The sequence below is a fragment of the Anolis carolinensis genome, chromosome 2, assembly GCF_035594765.1.
Source record: "Anolis carolinensis isolate JA03-04 chromosome 2, rAnoCar3.1.pri, whole genome shotgun sequence".
NCBI classification, from domain to species: Eukaryota; Metazoa; Chordata; class Lepidosauria; order Squamata; family Dactyloidae; genus Anolis; species Anolis carolinensis.
Genome location: NC_085842.1, coordinates 16771781 through 16791336, shown reverse-complemented (window position 1 = coordinate 16791336; position 19556 = coordinate 16771781). Strand labels below are relative to the sequence as shown.

General features: G+C 46.0%; 1 protein-coding gene across 1 annotated transcript; it reads right to left on the bottom strand.

Annotated features, from left to right (window-relative positions):
- Positions 1-6251: 6251 nt before the first annotated feature.
- On the bottom strand, positions 6252-19154 carry LOC107983294 (zinc finger protein 665). Its single transcript, XM_062973237.1, has 5 exons — positions 18549-19154; positions 18306-18411; positions 17124-17203; positions 16823-16943; positions 6252-8227 (listed from the first exon to the last, which is right to left on the bottom strand). Exons 1-5 carry the CDS (start codon positions 19104-19106, stop codon positions 6303-6305), a joined length of 2790 nt encoding a protein of 929 aa, XP_062829307.1. The 5' UTR covers positions 19107-19154; the 3' UTR covers positions 6252-6302.
- Between the last annotated feature and the right edge of the window lie 402 nt (positions 19155-19556).

Here is a 19556-nt window from a genome sequence, read left to right as displayed (position 1 = left end):
GAACCACTAACAAATCTAATCGAGTTTGGCTGCTAGAACTGACCATTGTGGTGGCCTTTCTCTGAACATACTGTAGGTTGTCGGGGTGAATCACTACTGCAACATAGGAGCCCCCAGTGTCCTAGGGGACCAAAGCCTCGTGACTTGAAGGTTGGGTTGCTGACTTGAAAGCTGCCAGGTTCGAATCCCACCCGGGGAGAGCGCGGATGAGCTCCCTCTATCAGCTCCAGCTCCATGCGGGGACATGAGAGAAGCCTCCCACAAGGATGGTAAAACATCAAAACATCCGGGCGTCCCCTGGGCAAGGTCCTTGCAGACGGCCAATTCTCTCACTCCAGAAGCAGCTCAGGTTGCTCCTGACACGGAAAAAAAAAAACTACTGCAACATGACTCTCTGGCCATGTTCCAGTAGCATTCTCTCCTGTTGTTTCACCTGCATCTGTGGCTGGCATCATCAGTTTTTTGTTCAGAAATCATTTGGAAAGTGGAATCTATCTATCTATCTATCTATCATCTGTGGAATAATGTCCAGGGTGGGAGATAGAACTCTTTGTCTGTTTAAAGCAAGTGTGAATGCTGCAATTAACAAACTTGATTAGCACTGAGCAGCTATGAAGTTTGCTAAATCAATCAGTGAGGGTATCTAGACAGAGGTATCTATGTTTCTGTTGCCTGGAGGCATCCTTTGTTTGAGGGGTGTCAACTGCCACTTGATTGTTTGCTGTCTGGAATTCCTGTTTCTGAGTGGTGTTCTCGATTTACTGTCTTGATTCTGGTGTTTTTTTAATACTGGTAACCAGATGTTGTTCATTTTCATTGTTTCCTCCTTTCTGTTGAAATTTTCCACATGCTTCTAGATTTCAATGGCTTCTCTATGTAGTCAGACATGGTGGTTGTCAGAGTGGTCCAACATTTCTGTGTTCTCAAATAATAGTCTGTGTCCAGGTTGGTTTGTTCATCATGCGTTCTGCAATAGCTGACCTCTCTGGCTGAATCAGAATGCACTAGTCTTTCATGTCCTTTGATTCGTGTCTGGACGATGCTGCTGTGTTTGGTGGTCCCTATGTAGACTTGTCCACAGCTGTATGGAATACGGTAGACTCCTACAGTGGTTAGAGCAGACATGGGCAAACTTCGGCCCTTCAGGTGTTTTGCTGTTAGGAGTTGTGGGAGCTGACGTCCAAAACGCTTGGAGGGCTGACTGTTACCCATGCCTGGGTTAAAGAACCCCTCTTATCCTTTGCTGATTGTGGCATTTGTTGAATTTTCTTGGTGGGTCTGTATTGATCTTCCCACAAAAATGTGCAAGGGTTTTAGTCATTGATCACTGGGAGGGGTCTCTCCTGGTCAAAGGGGTTCTGTCCTGGGCCCGGTTCTGTTCAACATCTTTATTAACGACTTAAACGAAGGGTTAGAAAGCACGATTATCAAGTTTGCAGATGACACCAAACTGGGAGGGAGAGCTAACACTCCAGAAGACAGGAGCAGAATTCAAAACCATCTTAACAAACTAACTAACAAAATGAAGTTCAACGGGAACAAATACAAGATACTCCACTTAGGCAGAAAGAAATGAAAAAAAGACAGAATGGGGGACGCCTGGCTCAACAGCAGTATGTGTGAAAAAGACCTTGGAGTCCTTATGGACAACAAGTTAAACATGAGCCAACAATGTGATGCGGCAGCTAAAAAAGCCAAGGGGATTCTGGCCTGCATCAATAGGGGTATAGTGTCTAGATCCAGGGAAGTCATGCTCCCCCTCTATTCTGCCTTGGTCAGACCACACCTGGAATCACACTGTGTCCAATTCTGGGCACCGCAGTTGAAGGGAGATGTTGACAAGCTGGAATGTGTCCAGAGGAGGGCGACTAAAATGATCAAGGGTCTGGAGAACAAGCCCTATGAGGAGCGGCTTAAAGAACTGGGCATGTTTAGCCTGCAGAAGAGAAGGCTGAGAGGAGACATGATAGCCATGTACACATATGTGAGGGGAAGTCATAGCGAGGGGGGAGCAAGTTTGTTTTCTGCTGCCCTGGAGACTAGGACACGGAACAATGGCTTCAAACTACAGGAAAGGAGATTCCACCTGAACATTAGGAAGAACTTCCTCACAGTGAGGGCTGTTCGGCAGTGGAACTCTCTCCCCCGGACTGTGGTGGAGGCTCCTTCTTTGGAGGCTTTTAAGCAGAGGCTGGATGGCCATCTGTTGTGGGTGTTTTGAATACGATTTCCTGCTTCTTGGCAGGGGGTTGGACTGGATGGCCCATGAGGTCTCCTCCAACTCTACTGTTCTATGATTCTAGGGAATCTACTTCCACAATGCTCTCATCTTCAAGCAGTCATTCTTGAAGTGTAAAGAGTGGTGACCCCATTAATTCACACTAAGGATATTATAAGGCTGGAATTGTGTCCATTCTTTTTCATTTGGGAAAGTGAGCTGGGGAGTGGGGGGGGGGATGTCATCACTCTCTACACCTGAAGAATGTCATCTTGAAGAGGAGAACCTCATGGAAGTGACATAAAACCTAACCTGTCAGGAATGTTATGGGGAAATGTAAATACATAGAAAAGGTCTTCCAAAGCAGTGCACATTTACTTTGAAGCAGAACAATTACAACTTCTATCCAGTGAGTACATCGGCCTAAACTGCAAGTTTGGTGAAGAATTGCAGTTTCATCCAGATTTGGGTAAGAATACATCAATCATGCATTAGCCTTTTCTTCTAACATGACTTGAATTACTCATTGATTAAGGTGAAGTTAACCCTACTGCCTGATTGTTTTTTATTCTTTTATTATTTCAGACTGGAAAAATTCATAAGATGGGTGGCTCAGCAATCATCAAAGGATTCAAAAGAGGAGCACATCTGTTGTAAAAAAAAACCCAGTTGTATCATGGCTGAGCAGTGAGAAAAATGGAGAAGAATCTGGATGTCAGGATTGCCGTCTCAGCCTAGGACTGGCTGCTTCGGTTCCCTGTCATAAAGGAGGAGGAGGAGAAAGCTGTGTACAGTTGGGGAAGGTAGTGTATGTAAGACATCTGTTTTTTAGGAGTCCCCGGTGGCGTAGTGGACTAAAGCCTCTTGACTTGAAGGTTGGGTTGCTGACCTGAAGGCTGCCAGGTTTGAATCCCACCTGGGGAGAGCGCGGATAAGCTCCCTCTATCAGCTTCAGCTCCATGCGGGGACATGAGAGAAGCCTCCCACAAGGATGGTAAAACATCAAAACATCCGGGCAATGTCCCCTGGTCAACGTCCTTGCAGACGGCTAATTCTCTCACTCCAGAAGCAACTCAGGTTGCTCCTGACACGAAAAAAAAAAATCTGTTTTGTGGTGGAAGCTTTAAGAGAGCTGACTTCCAAAAAATGAAGGAAATACTGAGCAGCATTCCATGGATGCCAATATTAAAATACAAGGGAGTTAACGATGGATGGGAATTTTTTAAAAGTGAAATACTCAAGGCGCAAATGCAAACAGTGCCAACAAAGAAAAAAAATATGGCACATGCGAAGAAGCCAGAATGGATGTCCAAAGAACTTCTAACTGAGCTAACACTCAAAAGTGACATGCACAAGAAGTGGAAAAGGGGAGAAATCACCAAAGAAGAATTCAAACATATAGCCAACTCCTGTAGGGAAAAGGTTCGCAAGGCTAAAGCGCAAAATGAGCTCAGGCTTGTCAGGGACATTAAAAACAACGAAAAAGGCTTTTTTGCTTACGTTGGTAGAAAAAGGAAGAAAAAGGAGGCGATAGGGCCTCTGCGAGGAGAAGATGGGGTGATGGCGACAGGGGACAGGGAAAAGGCAGAACTGCTTAATACCTTCTTTGCCTCGGTCTTCTCACAAAAAGAAAGCCATCTTCAACCTCAGCAACATGGAATGGACGAAGGATTGGGGGAAATCCAACCCCAAATAGGGAAACAAGTTGTCCAGGAACACCTGGCCACTCTAAATGAATTCAAGTCGCCAGGGCCAGATCAACTACATCCAAGAGTACTGAAGGAACTAGCGGAAGTTATTTCAGAACCACTGGCGATCATATTTGAGAGTTCTTGGAGAACGGGAGAAGTCCCAGCAGATTGGAGGAGGGCGAATGTGGTCCCTATCTTCAAGAAGGGAAAAAAGAACGACCCAAACAATTACCGTCCGGTCAGCCTCACGTCGATACTAGGCAAGATTCTGGAAAAGATCATTAAGGAAGTGGTCTGCAAACACTTAGAAACAGATGCAGTCATTGCTAATAGTCAACACGGATTTACCAAAAACAAGTCATGCCAGACTAATCTGATCTCTTTTTTCGACAGAGTTACGAGTTGGGTCGATACAGGGAATGCCGTAGATGTAGCGTACCTGGATTTCAGTAAGGCCTTCGACAAAGTCCCTCACAACCTTCTGACAAACAAACTAGTAAAATGTGGGCTAGACAAAACTACGGTTAGGTGGATCTGTAATTGGCTAAGCGAACGAACCCAAAGGGTGCTCACCAATGCGTCGTCTTCATCTTGGAAAGAAGTCACAAGTGGAGTGCCGCAGGGTTCTTTCCTGGGCCCGGTTCTGTTCAACATCTTTATTAATGACTTAGACGAAGGGTTAGAAGGCACGATCATCAAGTTTGCAGATGACACCAAACTGGGAGGGATAGCCAACACTCCAGAAGAAAGGAGCAGAATTCAAAACGATCTTGACAGACTAGAGAGATGGGCCGAAACTAACAAAATGAAGTTCAACAGGGACAAATGCAAGATACTTCACTTCGGCAGAAAAAATGGAAATCAAAGATACAGAATGGGGGACACCTGGCTAGACAGCAGTACATGTGAAAAAGATCTTGGAGTCCTTGTGGACAACAAGTTAAACATGAGCCAGCAATGTGATGCGGCTGCTAAGAAAGCCAATGGGATTCTGGCCTGCATCAATAGGGGAATAGCGTCTAGATCCAGGGAAGTTATGCTCCCCCTCTACTCTGCCTTGGTCAGACCACACCTGGAATACTGTGTCCAATTTTGGGCACCACAGTTGAAGGGAGATGTTGACAAGCTGGAGAGTGTCCAGAGGAGGGCAACTAAAATGATCAAAGGTCTGGAGAACAAGCCCTATGAGGAGAGGCTTAAAGAACTGGGCATGTTTAGCCTGCAGAAGAGAAGGCTGAGAGGAGACATGATAGCCATGTACAAATATGTGAGGGGAAGCCATAGGGAGGAGGGAGCAAGCTTGTTTTCTGCTGCCCTGCAGACTAGGACACGGAACAATGGCTTCAAACTACAGGAAAGGAGATTCCACCTGAACATCAGGAAGAACTTCCTCACTGTGAGGGCTGTTTGGCAGTGGAATTCTCTCCCCCAGACTGTGGTGGAGGCTCCTTCTTTGGAGGCTTTTAAACAGAGGCTGGATGGCCATCTGTCGGGGGTGCTTTGAATGCGATTTCCTGCTTCTTGGCAGGGGGTTGGACTAGATGGCCCATGAGGTCTCTTCCAACTCTACTATTCTATGATTCTATGATTCTATGAAACTGAAACTTCAGTTAACAGACTGTGGGCACAGTGTTTGGCCACCTGGGGGCAGACAGGAGTTGTGGACAGGAGGTTTGAGCAGGAAACCTTTAGAACTGTCTTTTTAGGATTGTGGAAAGAAGGAATAAAACCAAAACACTCTTATCTTTTTCTCTTTTTCTCCTTTTATTATATCTATCACTGCTATCATTATTCTTGCTTTTATTTAGATTTTCTTTTAATCAAACATCAAATCTGGATAGTTAATTAAAGTGATCAAAACATCTACTGTATAAAACTATTTAATCATCTGACAACATCAAATAAACATAGAATATTCTGAATATATGTGAACATATATCCTTTTCACTTTTCTTTCTTATCTAAATTTCTGACTATCACAAACCTCTATTTTTAACTGTGTATTAATAAATCCTAATAAAGGTCGTTTTAAAAGAAAGAAAGAAAGAAAGAAAGAAAGAAAGAAAGAAAGAAAGAAAGAAAGAAGGAAGGAATAAAACACTTGTCTCCAGCATTTTATTGTTGTGAGCTTGATTTTAAGTCCAAGATCTTCCAGAGTCTGACACCGGAAGTCCAACAGAAGTTTCACCAGGAACAGAAAGCAATTGAAAAAGTAGAAGGAAGGGTGGTAATATTTAAAATTAAACATAATCAGCAACAACAGCTGTTGTCGCAGTTCAGCAAACCAGAAGATTTCTGGTGCCAGTGATAGAGTGATTGAGCTTCAGCAATTCAGGAGCACGTTCAAGCTTACAAAGAAGACTTTATTGAAAGAACATAACTAGATAGAAACCTTAACATGGCCTAGGTGTTTCTTCTGGCAAAAGCTCTTTCCGCACTCCAGATATTAAAAGGGTTCTTTCCCCTGTGTGTGTCACTTGATGAAGATGTAGGCTTCGCTTCAATCTGAAACATCTTCCACACTCCAAACACTGAAACGCTTTTTCACCAGAGTGGATTCTTTGATGTCGTGTGAGGCTTGCCTTCCATGCAAAGCCCTTCCCACAATCCAAGCATTTAAAGGGTTTCCCCCGAGAGTGGACACTTTGGTGTTCTCTCAGGCCTGCCTTCCATGTGAAGCCCTTCCCACAATCCAGGCATTTGAATGGCTTTTCACCAGAGTGGATTCTTTTATGTTCTTTGAGGATTATCTTCCGAGCGAAGCCCTTCCCACAATCCAAGCATTTGAATGGCTTTTCCCCAGAATGTGTTGCTTGATGAGCAATTAGACCTCGTTTTTCTGTAAAAGAGCTTTCACACTCCAAGCACTGAAAGGGTTTCTTCCCTGTGTGAATGGTCTGGTGAGAGGCAAAGCATGCCTTCTGGCTGAAACTCTTTCCGCACTCCAAGCATTTAAATGGTTTTTCCCCAGTGTGGATTCTTTGATGTCGTATGAGGCTTGCCTTCCGTGCGAAGCCCTTTCCACAATCCAAGCATTTGAATGGCTTCTGCCCAGAATGTGTTGCTTGATGAGTAATTAGACGTCTTTTGTCTGTAAAAGATCTCCCACACTCCAAGCATGTAAATAGCTTCTCCCCGGTATGAGTAGCTTGATGAGAGGTGAGAGCTGTCTTCTGAGTGTAACTCTTCCCACACTCCAAGCATTTAAATGGCTTCTCCCCAGTATGAGTAGCTTGATGAGAAATTAGGCTTGCCTTCCGAATGAAGCCCTTCCCACACTCCAAGCATGTAAATGGCTTCTCCCCAGTATGAATAGCTTCATGACAGATAAGCCTTTTCTTCAGAGTGAAACGCTTTCCACACTCCAAGCATGTAAATGGCTTCTCCCCAGTATGAGTAGCTTGATGACAGGTGAGGCTTGTCTTCTGAGTGAAACTCTTTCCACACTCTAAGCATGTAAATGGCTTCTCCCCAGTATGAATTGCTTCATGACGAGTCAAGTCTATCCTCCGAATGAAGCCTTTTCTACACTTCAAGCATTTAAATGCCTTCTTCCCAGTATGAATAGCTTGGTGAGAGGTGAGGTTTTTCTTCAGAGTGAAACTCTTCCCACACTCCAAACATGTAAATGGCTTCTCCCCCATATGAGTAGCTTGATGACAGGTGAGGCTTGTCTTCTGAGTGAAACTCTTCCCACACTCCAAACATGTAAATGGCTTCTCCCCAGTATGAGTAGCTTGATGACAGGTGAGGCGTGTCTTCTGAGTGAAACTCTTCCCACACTCCAAACATGTAAATGGCTTCTCCCCAGTATGAGTAGCTTGATGATAGATAAGGCTTTTCTTCAGAGTGAAACGCTTTCCACAGTCCAAGCATGTAAATGGCTTCTCTCCAGTATGAGTAGCTTGATGATAGGTGAGGCTTGTCTTGTGAATGAAGCCCTTGCCACACTCCAAGCATTTAAATGGCTTCTCCCCAGTATGAGTAAGCAGATGAGAGGTGAGGCCTTTCTTCTGAGTGAAGCCCTTGCCACACTCCAAGCATTTAAATGGCTTCTCCCCAGTATGAGTAGTTTGATGAGAAGTGAGGTTTACCTTCTGAATGAATCCCTTTCCACACTCCAAGCATTTGTACTTTTTCTCTCCCGTGTGCACTGCTTGATGATGAGCAAAGCTTTTCTTATGGTGGAAACATTTTCCGCACTCCAAGCACTTAAAGGGCTTCCTCTTAGTGTACGTTGCTTGCTGACCAGAGAGGCCCAGCTCCTTCTTCTCTCCACCGTCCCGGTATTGAGATGATTCCCCTTCTCTGTGAGTTTCTTGACAATAAAGAAAATGAGAACACATATTAAAAAAAAGAAAATCTTAATAGGTATCATTCAAGTGCTCACCAGAAATTTAGGTAATCAATCCCATTGATGAGCTTCACTTACTTCAAGAGTTTCCTTCTATGGCTCTCTCAAAATCTACTTTCTTGTAACTTCCAACTATCAGACTTGGATGTACCCTCTTTAGCAAGACTAAATGCTAACTTCCAAGGGTTGCATGCCATAAAACCGTGTAAGATACCTGTTCTGCCTCTGTGCTTAACTAAATGAACTGGAAGGCCCGGAGCTAATGGCAGTTATTTTTTGTCAGATTTTGTCAGTTGGTGAAGCACTGGAAAGAAGTGTAGGAAGCAAAAAGGAGCACAGAAATTCACGTCACGTCAGAACTGTGTTCAAGTTAGATTAAGAAACATATAATACAGCAATAGAGAAAGTCACAACAACATTGGATTAAAACAGTGATTCCCAAAGTGGGCGCTACTGCCCTCTGGTGGGCGCTGCAACAGTCCAGGGGGGCGGCGATGGCCACAGGTGCATTTGGGGGCGATGAATAACTGTATTACTTTTCTATTCTGAGTTCAAGAAATAGTTTCATAATTTCAAACTTCAGTGTTTCTAATTTACACCTTTCTTTACTATATTTTACGAAAAAGGTAGAAACATTAATACATATATCTTTCCAACCTAGTTCCTCTACTATGGCGGCCGACTCATGCAATGGTCATATGATGCGATTCCAAACTCTATGTTGTTTGAAGGTTGTGGGAGGGACTACAGACCATGTGACCAGATTTGGACTATTCAAACTGACCCCATTTTAGAAGTCAGTATGCTTCAGTTTGAGTTAGTATGCAGTATGCTTCAGTATGTATTTAGCAAAGTACGCAATAGTATGTAGATGAGTACAGTATTCTGCAGAGAGTAGTCAGTTTATACTGAGTCTGTGTTCAGTAATGTGTTATCAAGAAAGTGTTAGTTTGTACACAAAAGAGAAAAGACTGAAACAGAATGCTTATCGAACAGACTGTTTAAAGTCTGAACCAATAAGCAGTGTACCTGTATGCGAAATGAATGAAGTTTGTAAGTAAATCCACTATGTTAACTTATTTACAACAACATATCTACCCCGCCCTTCTCACTTTTAACAACTTTTAACAAAGACTACTTATTTTTGGTCTATTGAGAGCATGATTCAAAAGCAATATATTTTTATGGGAGAGTAGATGTTTTTGGGCAACTGAAATAACACTTCTGAAGATCTGCTTTATGTTTTATGCATTGGCGTATCTTTGTTCCTAACAGTTCAAAGAGAACCTGTGGGCACAACCACTGGAGTCATGCACTCCCAGGAGTGGCCACAGGGGGGGATGCAGACCAAGAACAATCTGAAGACGCAAAGACCTCAACGGCGGAGCAGGCGGAGGATAACATGGTACATGGCCTGTGAAGGCGGAAGAAGGCTGCAACAGACTGAGAAGCCCCTCTTGTCGTGTTAACCACACCACTGCTGGGACCTCACTCTGTGAAGACTGTGTGTGGACCGGCCGTGCACCAACCTCCACACATTATAAAAAATCACGCACAGGCGTCTTCCAACAAAAATAAAAACAAACCAACAATAGTCCCATGGCGAACAGCGAGTGGCGACGGGGGCAGGACTGTGAAATCTGGAAGCCCCTAGTCACAGACTGGCACATGGGTGGTGGATACGGACTCAGTCGTTCTACCTCAAGGTCCGAGGCAGTTGAGTAGTCCAGCAGCTGTATCCATGACTGAGCAGCCCTTTTTAGGATTCGCTCTGCTCGCCCCACATGGGGAAGGGGCTAGAAAAGGTGCCCTAAACATAGTCTGCCTCTCCTACCCTGACTGGACTGCCGCATCCAGAGGGGTCACCACTCTGCGGCCAAAAAAGAGAAATGAATTTTGGAACATGGAACGTACAGACACTGTTGGATAACACTGACAGCGAACGCCCCGAACACAGGACTGCTATCATTGCAAGGGAGCTGGGACGCTTTAAGATCGACATAGCAGCTCTTCAGGAGACCCGAAGAGCAGGAGAGGGACAGCTGAAGGAAGAAAAAGGAGGCTACACCTTCTTCTGGAAGGGACTGCCTGAAGAAGAGCAAAGAATGCATGAAGTTGGCTTTGCTATCAGTAATGACCTGGTGAAGCACCTGACTGAAGCACCCACTGGCATTAACGAACTACTCTCAGTCCTCCAAATTAACCTTGCCAAAAACCAACAGGCAACTATCATATGTGCTTATGCACCAACACTAGATGCTGATGAAGACATCAAGGAAAAATTTTATTGTCAGCTGGACACCATCCTATCGGAGATACCTAAGGAGGACAAAATCATCCTCCTGGGGGACTTTAATGCCAGAGTCAGACGGGACTCCGACCTGTGGCCAGGTATCATAGGAAAAGACGGGGTTGGAAACAGCAACTAAAATGGCATCTTGCTTCTCACCAAATGCGGAGAGCACAACCTTGTCATCACCAACACGCTCTTCCACCAGAAAAACAGGCTCAAGACATCGTGGAAGCACCCCCGGTCAAAGCATTGGCACCTCTTGGACTATGTAATTACATGTGCCAGAGACCGCCGTGATGTGCTTCTCACAAGAGCCATGACAGGTGCCGATGACTGCTGGACGGACCACAGGTTAATCCAATCCATGATGGCTATCAAGATCGTCCCCAAACGCAGACTCCAAGGAAGAAAAACAAGGCGTAAAATAAACACCCAAGCCCTCCAAAACAAGCCCTTCTCCAAACAACACTCAAGGATTATCTACTCATAGAACACCCTGAAAATGTTGGGCTGGGCTGTGGCGCAGCTGGCTAGTAACCAGCTGCAATAAATCACTACTGACCGAGAGGTCATGAGTTCGAAGCCCGGGTCGGGTTAAGCCCCCGACCATTAAATAGCCCGGCTTGCTGTTGACCTATGCAGCCCCGAAAGACAGTTGCATCTGTCAATAAGGGAAATTTAGGTATGCGGGAGGCTAATTTAACTAATTTACAACATCATAAAATTGTCAGCAAAACACGAGGAAAGGAATGAGGAAGTACAGCCACTAGTGGACAGTGAAGCAACAGCTCCCCCTGCGGCCGGAATCATGAAGCTGGAAAAAAATGTTAAATGCCTATGTGTCTGTCTATATACAGTAGAGTCTCACTTTATCCAACATAAACGGGCCGGCAGAACGTTGGATAAGCGAATATGTTGGATAATAAGAAGGGATTAAGGAAAAGCCTATTAAACATCAAAATAGGTTATGATTTTACAAATTAAGCGCCAAAACATCATGTTATACAACAAATCTGACAGAAAAAGCAGTTCAATACGCAGTAATGCTATGTAGTAATTACTGTATTTACGAATTTAGCACCAAAATATCACGATGTGTTGAAAACATTGACTACAAAAATGTATTGGATAATCCAGAACATTGGATAAGCGAGTGTTGGATAAGTGAGACTCTACTGTATGTTGTTTGTCTGTTGGCATTGAATGTTTGCCATATATGTGTTCATTATAATCCACCCTGAGTCCCCTTCGGGGTGAGAAGGGCGGAATATAAATACTGTAAATAAATAAATAAATAAACATTGGAACAAACTGAAGACCACCATCATCACAGCCTGCGAAGAAACCATTGGATACCACACTAAGAAACATCAAGACTGGTTTGATGATAACGACAAAGAGATTCAACAGCTAATTGATAACAAAAGGAAAACCTTCCAAACATGGCAGAGACACACCAACTGTGCTGCCAAGAAAAAGATCTATGCCAGTGCAAAAGCTGAGGTCCAAGGAAGGACCAGAGAACTCAAGAACATCTGGTGGACAAAGAAGGCTGAAGAAATCCAACACTGCAGATACCCATGATGCTCAGGGATTTTTCAAAGCCACCAAGATAATTTACAGACCAAGAAACATGGCATACAACCCCTACGCTTATCAGATGGAACCAAAATTCTGAAGGACAAAACATCAATTGCACTACGTTGGAAAGAGCACTACCAGAACCTGCTGAATCGCAGCTCCAATGTGGGAGCCCTGATAACTCGGCAGCCCGCTGTGAAGCATTTGCTCGGTTCTTTGCGGACAAAGTCGCTCTGATCCGTTCCGACTTTGACACCATATTAACGGCAGTCTCTGAGGATGTAACGAGTGCACCTGCTTGTCCAGTTTTGTTGGATTCATTTCAATTGGTTGAGCTCGAGGATGTGGACAAGATCCTTGGAGAGGCGAGACCGACCACATGCATCCTGGACCCCTGCCCATCCTGGCTGGTGAGAGAAGCCAGAGGGGGTTTGGCCGAGTGGGTGAAGGTGGTGGTGAATGCCTCCCTTCAGGAGGGCAAGTTTCCAGCGAGCCTAAAAATGGCTGTGATCAAGCCGCTGTTGAAAAAGCCATCATTGGATCCCACTCAATTCGGAAACTTTCGGCCTATTTCCAATCTCCCCTATTTGGGCAAGGTCTTGGAACATGTGGTTGCTTCGCAGCTCCAGGGATTCTTGGTTGACACTGATTTTCTGGATCCGGCACAGTCTGGCTTTAGGCTGGGGCATGGTACCGAGACAGCCTTGGTCGCCTTAGTCGATGATCTGCGCCGGGAACTGGACAGGGGGAGTGTGTCCCTGCTGGTTCTGCTGGACCTCTCAGCGGCCTTCGATACCGTCGATGACGGTATCCTTCTGGGACGCCTCACGGGAATGGGACTCGGAGGTACTGTTTTGCAGTGGCTCCACTCATTCCTGGAGGGTCGGTCCCAGATGGTGTCATTGGGGGATGCCTGCTCGGCCCCACAACCGTTGACTTGTGGGGTCCCGCAGGGCTCTGTGTTATCTCCCATGTTGTTTAACATCTACATGAAGCCGCTGGGAGAGATCATCAGGAGTTTCGGGGTGCGGTGTCATCTGTACACAGATGATATCCAGCTCTGTCACTTCTTCCCACCTGTCACTAAGGAGGCTGTCCAGGTCCTGTCCAGGTGCTTGGCCGCTGTGTCGGACTGGATGAGGGCCAACAAATTGAAATTGAATCCAGACAAGACAGAGGTCCTCCTGGTCAGTCGGAAGGCCGAACAGGGTACTGGGTTACAGCCTGTGCTGGATGGGGTCACACTCCCCCTGAAAGCGCAGGTGCGCAGTCTGGGGGTGATCCTAGACTCATCGTTGAGCCTGGAACCCCAGGTCTCAGCGGTGGCTAGGGGAGCCTTCGCACAATTAAAACTTGTGCGTCAGCTGCGACCGTACCTTGGGAAGCCGGACTTGGCCACGGTGGTCCACGCCCTTGTTACATCCCGTTTAGACTACTGCAACGCACTTTACGTGGGGCTGCCTTTGAAGACTGTTCGGAAGCTTCAATTAGTCCAACGGGAAGCTGCCAGGTTAATAACTGGAGCGGTGTTCAGGGAGCGTACTACTCCTCTGTTACGCCAGCTCCACTGGCTGCCAATTAGCTACCGAGCACAATTCAAGGTGCTGGCTTTAGCCTATAAAGCTCTAAACGGTTCCGGCCCAGCTTATCTGTCCGAACGTGTCTCCCGCTACGACCCACCTCGAAGCTTAAGATCGTCAGATGAGGCCCTGCTCGCGGTCCCGTCAGCCTCACAGGTGCGGCTGGCGGGGACGAGAGACAGGGCCTTTTCAGTGGTGGCTCCCCGCCTATGGAACGCCCTCCCCATTGAAGTCAGGCAGGCTCCCTCCCTCCTGTCTTTCCGAAAGAGGACAAAAACATGGTTATGGGACCAGGCATTTGAGCATGAGTAACAGCAAAAATGAGATAAGAATATATGACCTACTGACAGACCCCACATGAACATGGAAAGCGCCTTAAATGTATATTTAAATGTATAATTATATATATTTTAATGGATATTCTTAATTTTATTGTAATTTTTAATCTTGATGGATTTTTAAATTTGATGACAACTGTTTTTAATGTGTATGTTTATATTGTAAGCCGCCCTGAGTCCCCTGATGGGTGAGAAGGGCGGGGTAGAAGTGATGTAATAAATAAATATATAAATAAATGTGGACGAAGAGACCCTCTCACAAATCCCGCAACAACAAACCAGGGATGAGCCTGCAGCACTGCCTAGTTTGGAAGAAGTTAGCAATGCCATCAACCAACAAAAAAACAACAAAGCCAGCAGACCTGATGGGATCCCTGCTGAAATCTTCAGAGAGGGTGGACCTGAGCTGATACAACAACTCCACCAGCTCATTGAAAAGGTGTGGGTGACCGAGAAAATCCCAGCAATCCCAGGATGCCACCATCATCACCCTTTTCAATAAAGGGGACAGAACAGACTGCAGGAACTATCGCGATATCTCCCTTCTAACCTCCGCTGGGGAAATCCTTGCAAGAATCCTTGCAAACCGCCTTCTCCCTGTCTCAGAAGACACCCTCCCAGAATCCCAGAATGGCTTCCGCCCCTCCAGAGGAACAGTGGACATGATCTTCACTGCACGACAACTCCAAGAAAAATGCAGGGAACAAAACCAACCTCTGTACATGGCATTCATTGACCTTGCAAAGGCATTTGACACAGTGAATTGCAGTGCTCTCTGGACCATCCTCCAAAAAATCGGGTGTCCGGACAAATTTGTGAACATCCTGCGGCTCCTCCATGATGACATGATGGCAACAGTCTTGGACAGCAACCGCTCCCAAAGTGACCCATTTAAGATGGAATCAGGTGTCAAGCAGGGATGTGTTATTGCCCCCACCTTATTTTCCATCTTCATCGCTGATACTTCACCTTGTTGCTGGGAAGCTTCCCACTGGAGTGGAAATCATCTGTCAGACAGATGGGAAGCTATTTAATCTCAGCAGACTGAGAGCCAAAACCAAGGTCACCACAACATCTGTTATAGAACTCCAATATGCCGATGACAACATAGTCTGTGAGCACTCAGAAGAAGACCTACAAGCCACTCTAAACACCTTCGCAGAAGCATACGAGAAGCTCGGCCTCTCATTGAACATTGAGAAAACCAAAGTGCTCTTCCAACAGGCACCAGCTAATCTCTCTGCAATGCCAGGAATACAATTTAATAGTGTAACATTACAAAATGTTGACCATTTCCGTTACCTTGGCAGCCACCTCTCCACAAAAGTCAACATCGACACTGAAATACAACACCGCTTGAGCTCTGCGAGTGCAGCATTTTCCAGAATGAAGCAGAGAGTGTTTGATGATCGGGACATCCGTAGAGGTACCAAGGTGCTTGTTTATAAAGCCATTGTCCTCCCAACCCTGCTCTACGCCTGTGAAACATGGATGGTCTACAGACGTCACACTCAACTCCTGGAGCGTTTCCATCAGTGTTGCCTCAGAAAAATCCTGCTAATCTCTTGGGAAGACAGGCGGACAACTGTCAGTGTACTTGTACAGACCACCAGCATTGAAGCGCCATCAACTCCGCTGGACTGGCCACGTTGTCTGAATGCCCGATCACTGTCTCCCAAAGCAGTTGCTCTACTCCGAACTCAAGAACGGGAAACGGAATGTTGGAGGGCAGGAACAGAGATTTAAAGATGGGCTTAAAGCCAACCTTAAAAACTGTGGCACAGACGCTGAGAACTGGGAAGCCCTGGCCCTTGAGTGCTCTAATTGGAGGTCAGCTGTGACCAGCAGTGCTGCGGAGTTCAAAGAGGCACGAATGGAGGGCTTAAGGGAGAAACGTGCCAAGAGGAAGGCCCATCAAGTCAACCCTGACCGGGACCGCCTTTCACCTGGAAACCAATGTCCTCACTGCAGGAGAACATGCAGATCAAGAATAGGTCTCTTCAGCCACCTAGGGACCCCCCCCCCCCCCCCCCAAGACAATAGAGATGGAAGACAACGCCTAAGTAAGTAAGTAAGCAAAGAGATAACCAGGGATATCCGTATAACAACTGAGAAATCTAAATTGCGTTGCATGAACACTAGTGGATCTTTACCACCAAGAAGAAGATTGACTCAAGCAAGTTTTTAACTCTTCTCAAGAAGATCTTACTTTATGATTATTCCAAATAGTGTGAATGCCAATTAATCTCCCAAAAGGGTCATGCTTCCCAATGGCTATGGAGATTCTGGTTTTACAAATTATGATCTCAAAAAGGTCATAATTTCCAAGTTATGTCTTTAAAAAGGCAAATGATTTCCAAAAATATTTGATTCCCTGCTCAGTCATGGAAACCTACTGGGTGACCGTGGGCGAGTCACGCAATATCAGACCCAGAAAACCCTGTGATAAGTTTGTTCAAGGCTTGCCATAAAATGGAAATGACAAAAACAATGGAAAACCAACACCAGCTGTTACAATATGATGGAAACCTGTTTCAACACTGTTTTGATTTCAAAAATGATACCTGGGAGTTTCTGCTCCCCTCCATGTCATGTCGGACCTATAGAGAGATACTGTAGTTGAATGGTACATGTAATGTTATTTTATCCAGCTGTGAACCTATCCCAAACCTGGTGAATTCTTTGCCCTCCTCCTTTTTTAAGTGACATCATCCGGCTATGTCATTCTGTTACTAATACTTTTTTTTTATAAAAGAGGAAGCCTTACTTAAAGAGGAGAGAGTCTCAAAATTTTCCTTCATGACTTGTTGATGCAAGGCCCTTTGGTCCGGATTCAGCAGGGCCCACTCCTCCTCACTGAAAGACACGGCCACCTCTTGGAAAGTCACCTGGACAAAGAAACATTCTTGGTAAGCAGGAAATCTTGCTTCTGGTAGCCGATACAGATGTCAATCTTTACACAGGGACTTTGCTGCAGGCACCTTGGGTGGAAAGAGGGGGAATAGCAGTGCGAAGAGGACAACGGAAGCCTGAGCCCTTCTTGGCACATCAGTGAATCTATCACCTACCTGATGTGGTGTCACAGAATGTGTGCTGAATGCATCAAAAGGAAGAGGGAAGCCAGTATGTGTTGGTTCTGATTCACCTCCTGTAGGAATACAAAAGGCAAGGGTTTTTTTACTGGCCATGGTCTCAATTTCTGGTGGTACCATCTTCCTAATGGTAAGAATGGTTCAACAATGGAGTATGTTGTGACCTGAGAGTGCAGTGGAGTCTCTTTCTCTGGAGGCTTTAACATAGAGGCTGGATGGCCATCCATTAGGAGTGCCTAGAATGTGTATTCCTGCATGGCAGGGAGCTGGGACTGGATGGCCCTTGTGGGCTCTCCCAACTCTAGGATTCTATTATTTTATGATTCAATCATGGAAGGCAAGATATAAGCAATGCTGGGAATGAAAAGGCATTGCTGATCTAGGTAAGTACCTGAGAGTGTAGTGGAGTCTCTTTTTCTGGAGGTTTTCAGAGTCTGGATAGCCATCCATTAGGAGTGCATGGTGGGGAACTGGGACTGGATGGCCCTTGTGGGCTCTTCCAATTCTAGGAATCTATTATTTTATGATTCTGTGATTCAATCTTGGAAGACACTGCCCTGAGATGGCATGACCTAATCAAGGCTGGGGGTGAAAAGGTGTTGTTGTTGGTGGTAAGTGCCTTCAGGCCAACTTTATTTTATTTATTTATTTATTACAATATTTATATCCCGCCCTTCTCACCCAACAGGGGACTCAGGGTGGCTTACAATATATGCATATATAAAAACTATACAGTGCCATATAAATCAGTTAAAAATTATTAACTTACATCAGTATTCATAAAACACATTATAAAATACAGGTAGGCGTGTATCAACTTTGACTGATGGAGATTCTATCAATGAGGGACCTCCAAGCCAGGTCTACTCAGGTCTTGGATACTGGGGGGGGGGGGGGGGGGGAGGAAACTGTACCTACTGCATCTGGCACTTAAAAATAGGTTCTCGCCATGGGAATAGCACAACAATATGTATAGCAATATGACATCCTTTCAACATATTCCCCTTGTCACCTGCTCTCCTCCACGCGAACCCAGCTCCCTAAGCTGCCCCTTGTAGGGATTCATGATATCCAGACTTTCGCAGCTCTGGTGTTCATTGGGCCACAAAGTCTGAAAGACAGTGGAGTCAACTCATCTGAGTGTCCCTTGGTACTTACTTGTGGAACTCAGTGGTTCCCTTTGTCCTGCGCAATCCAGCCTCCAGCTGCAGGTGGAGGGAGGCCTTTCCAATGCGATGGCCACTACTGCACCCAAGTCCACCGCCTGTAAATACACCAAAGGGACACAGAGAAAAATGATCAGATAATAAGGAAAAGAGGCAAGGGAGGGCACTGGAGTTTGGCTTACTTCACAATAAGCCTCCCTGCCTCCTTGAAAGCGTGGGGAGAAGATTCTCTCACCTGTTGCTGCTTCTCCGTCTCCTCTTCTGCCCGACTCAGGAGGAATCCTTCAGCCAAAGCCACGGCCTGGGAACTGGTCTCTGCCCCACATTCCCTCACCCAGCACTCCATCTCCGCAGGAAGGACGGCCAGGAACTGCTCCAGGAGCACCAGGTCCAGCATCTCCCTCTTGGAGTGCTTCTCTGGCTTCAGCCACAGGCGGCAGAGAGAGTGGAGGCGGCTGCAGACCTCCCGGGGCCCCAAAGTCTCCTTGTAGTTGAACTGCCTGAAGCTCTGGCTTGGCGCTGCCTCTGAAGGTGGGCTGTCTCCCCGCAGCCCCTTCCCCACAAGGCCTCCTTCCCAGAACTGCCCTCCATTCCCAGCAGGAAAGGCAGGAGGGTCCTTGCTTGGCTCAGGGTCTAAGGCTTCTTGCTTTCCCACCTGCCCTGTGTCCTTGCAGCCAGGCTCCAGCCTGGGCAGAAGAGCCATCTCCCTCTTGGGAAGGCACACTCTCTCCTCCTCCACAAGCCTTGCAAGGCTCACCCACTCACTCCTCCTCCTCCAGGAAGATTCCCACATGGCCAGAAGAGGAGGGACCTCGCCTGCAGGAGGCTTCTCATTGGCCACTGACTTCCCCTCTAGGAATCCACTCCTTTGCTTTAACTCTTTGGAAGCCAACTAGCAAAGCCTCCCTCTGAAAGACATGGGGAGATGCTGCTTTCAAGGCATTTCCCCAGGAACAGGAGAGGGTTCGGATAACCTAAAGCAGCAGTTCCCAAACTGAGGTCTTCTGAATGTTTGAACTTTAATCCCATAATCCGTAATCCTTGGCCAAGGAAGAGGAGGCTTCTGGGAGTTGGAAACCAAAACATCCCAGGATCACATACACTTTCAGTGTTATCAGACAGCATAACACGTTTACAGTGTGATTCCAAAGGCCTTGGGTGAATTTCCACTGGAATCAATGCAGTCTGATGCCACTTTCACTGCTATGGTTCAATGCTCTGGAATCATAGGGGCAGGAATTTG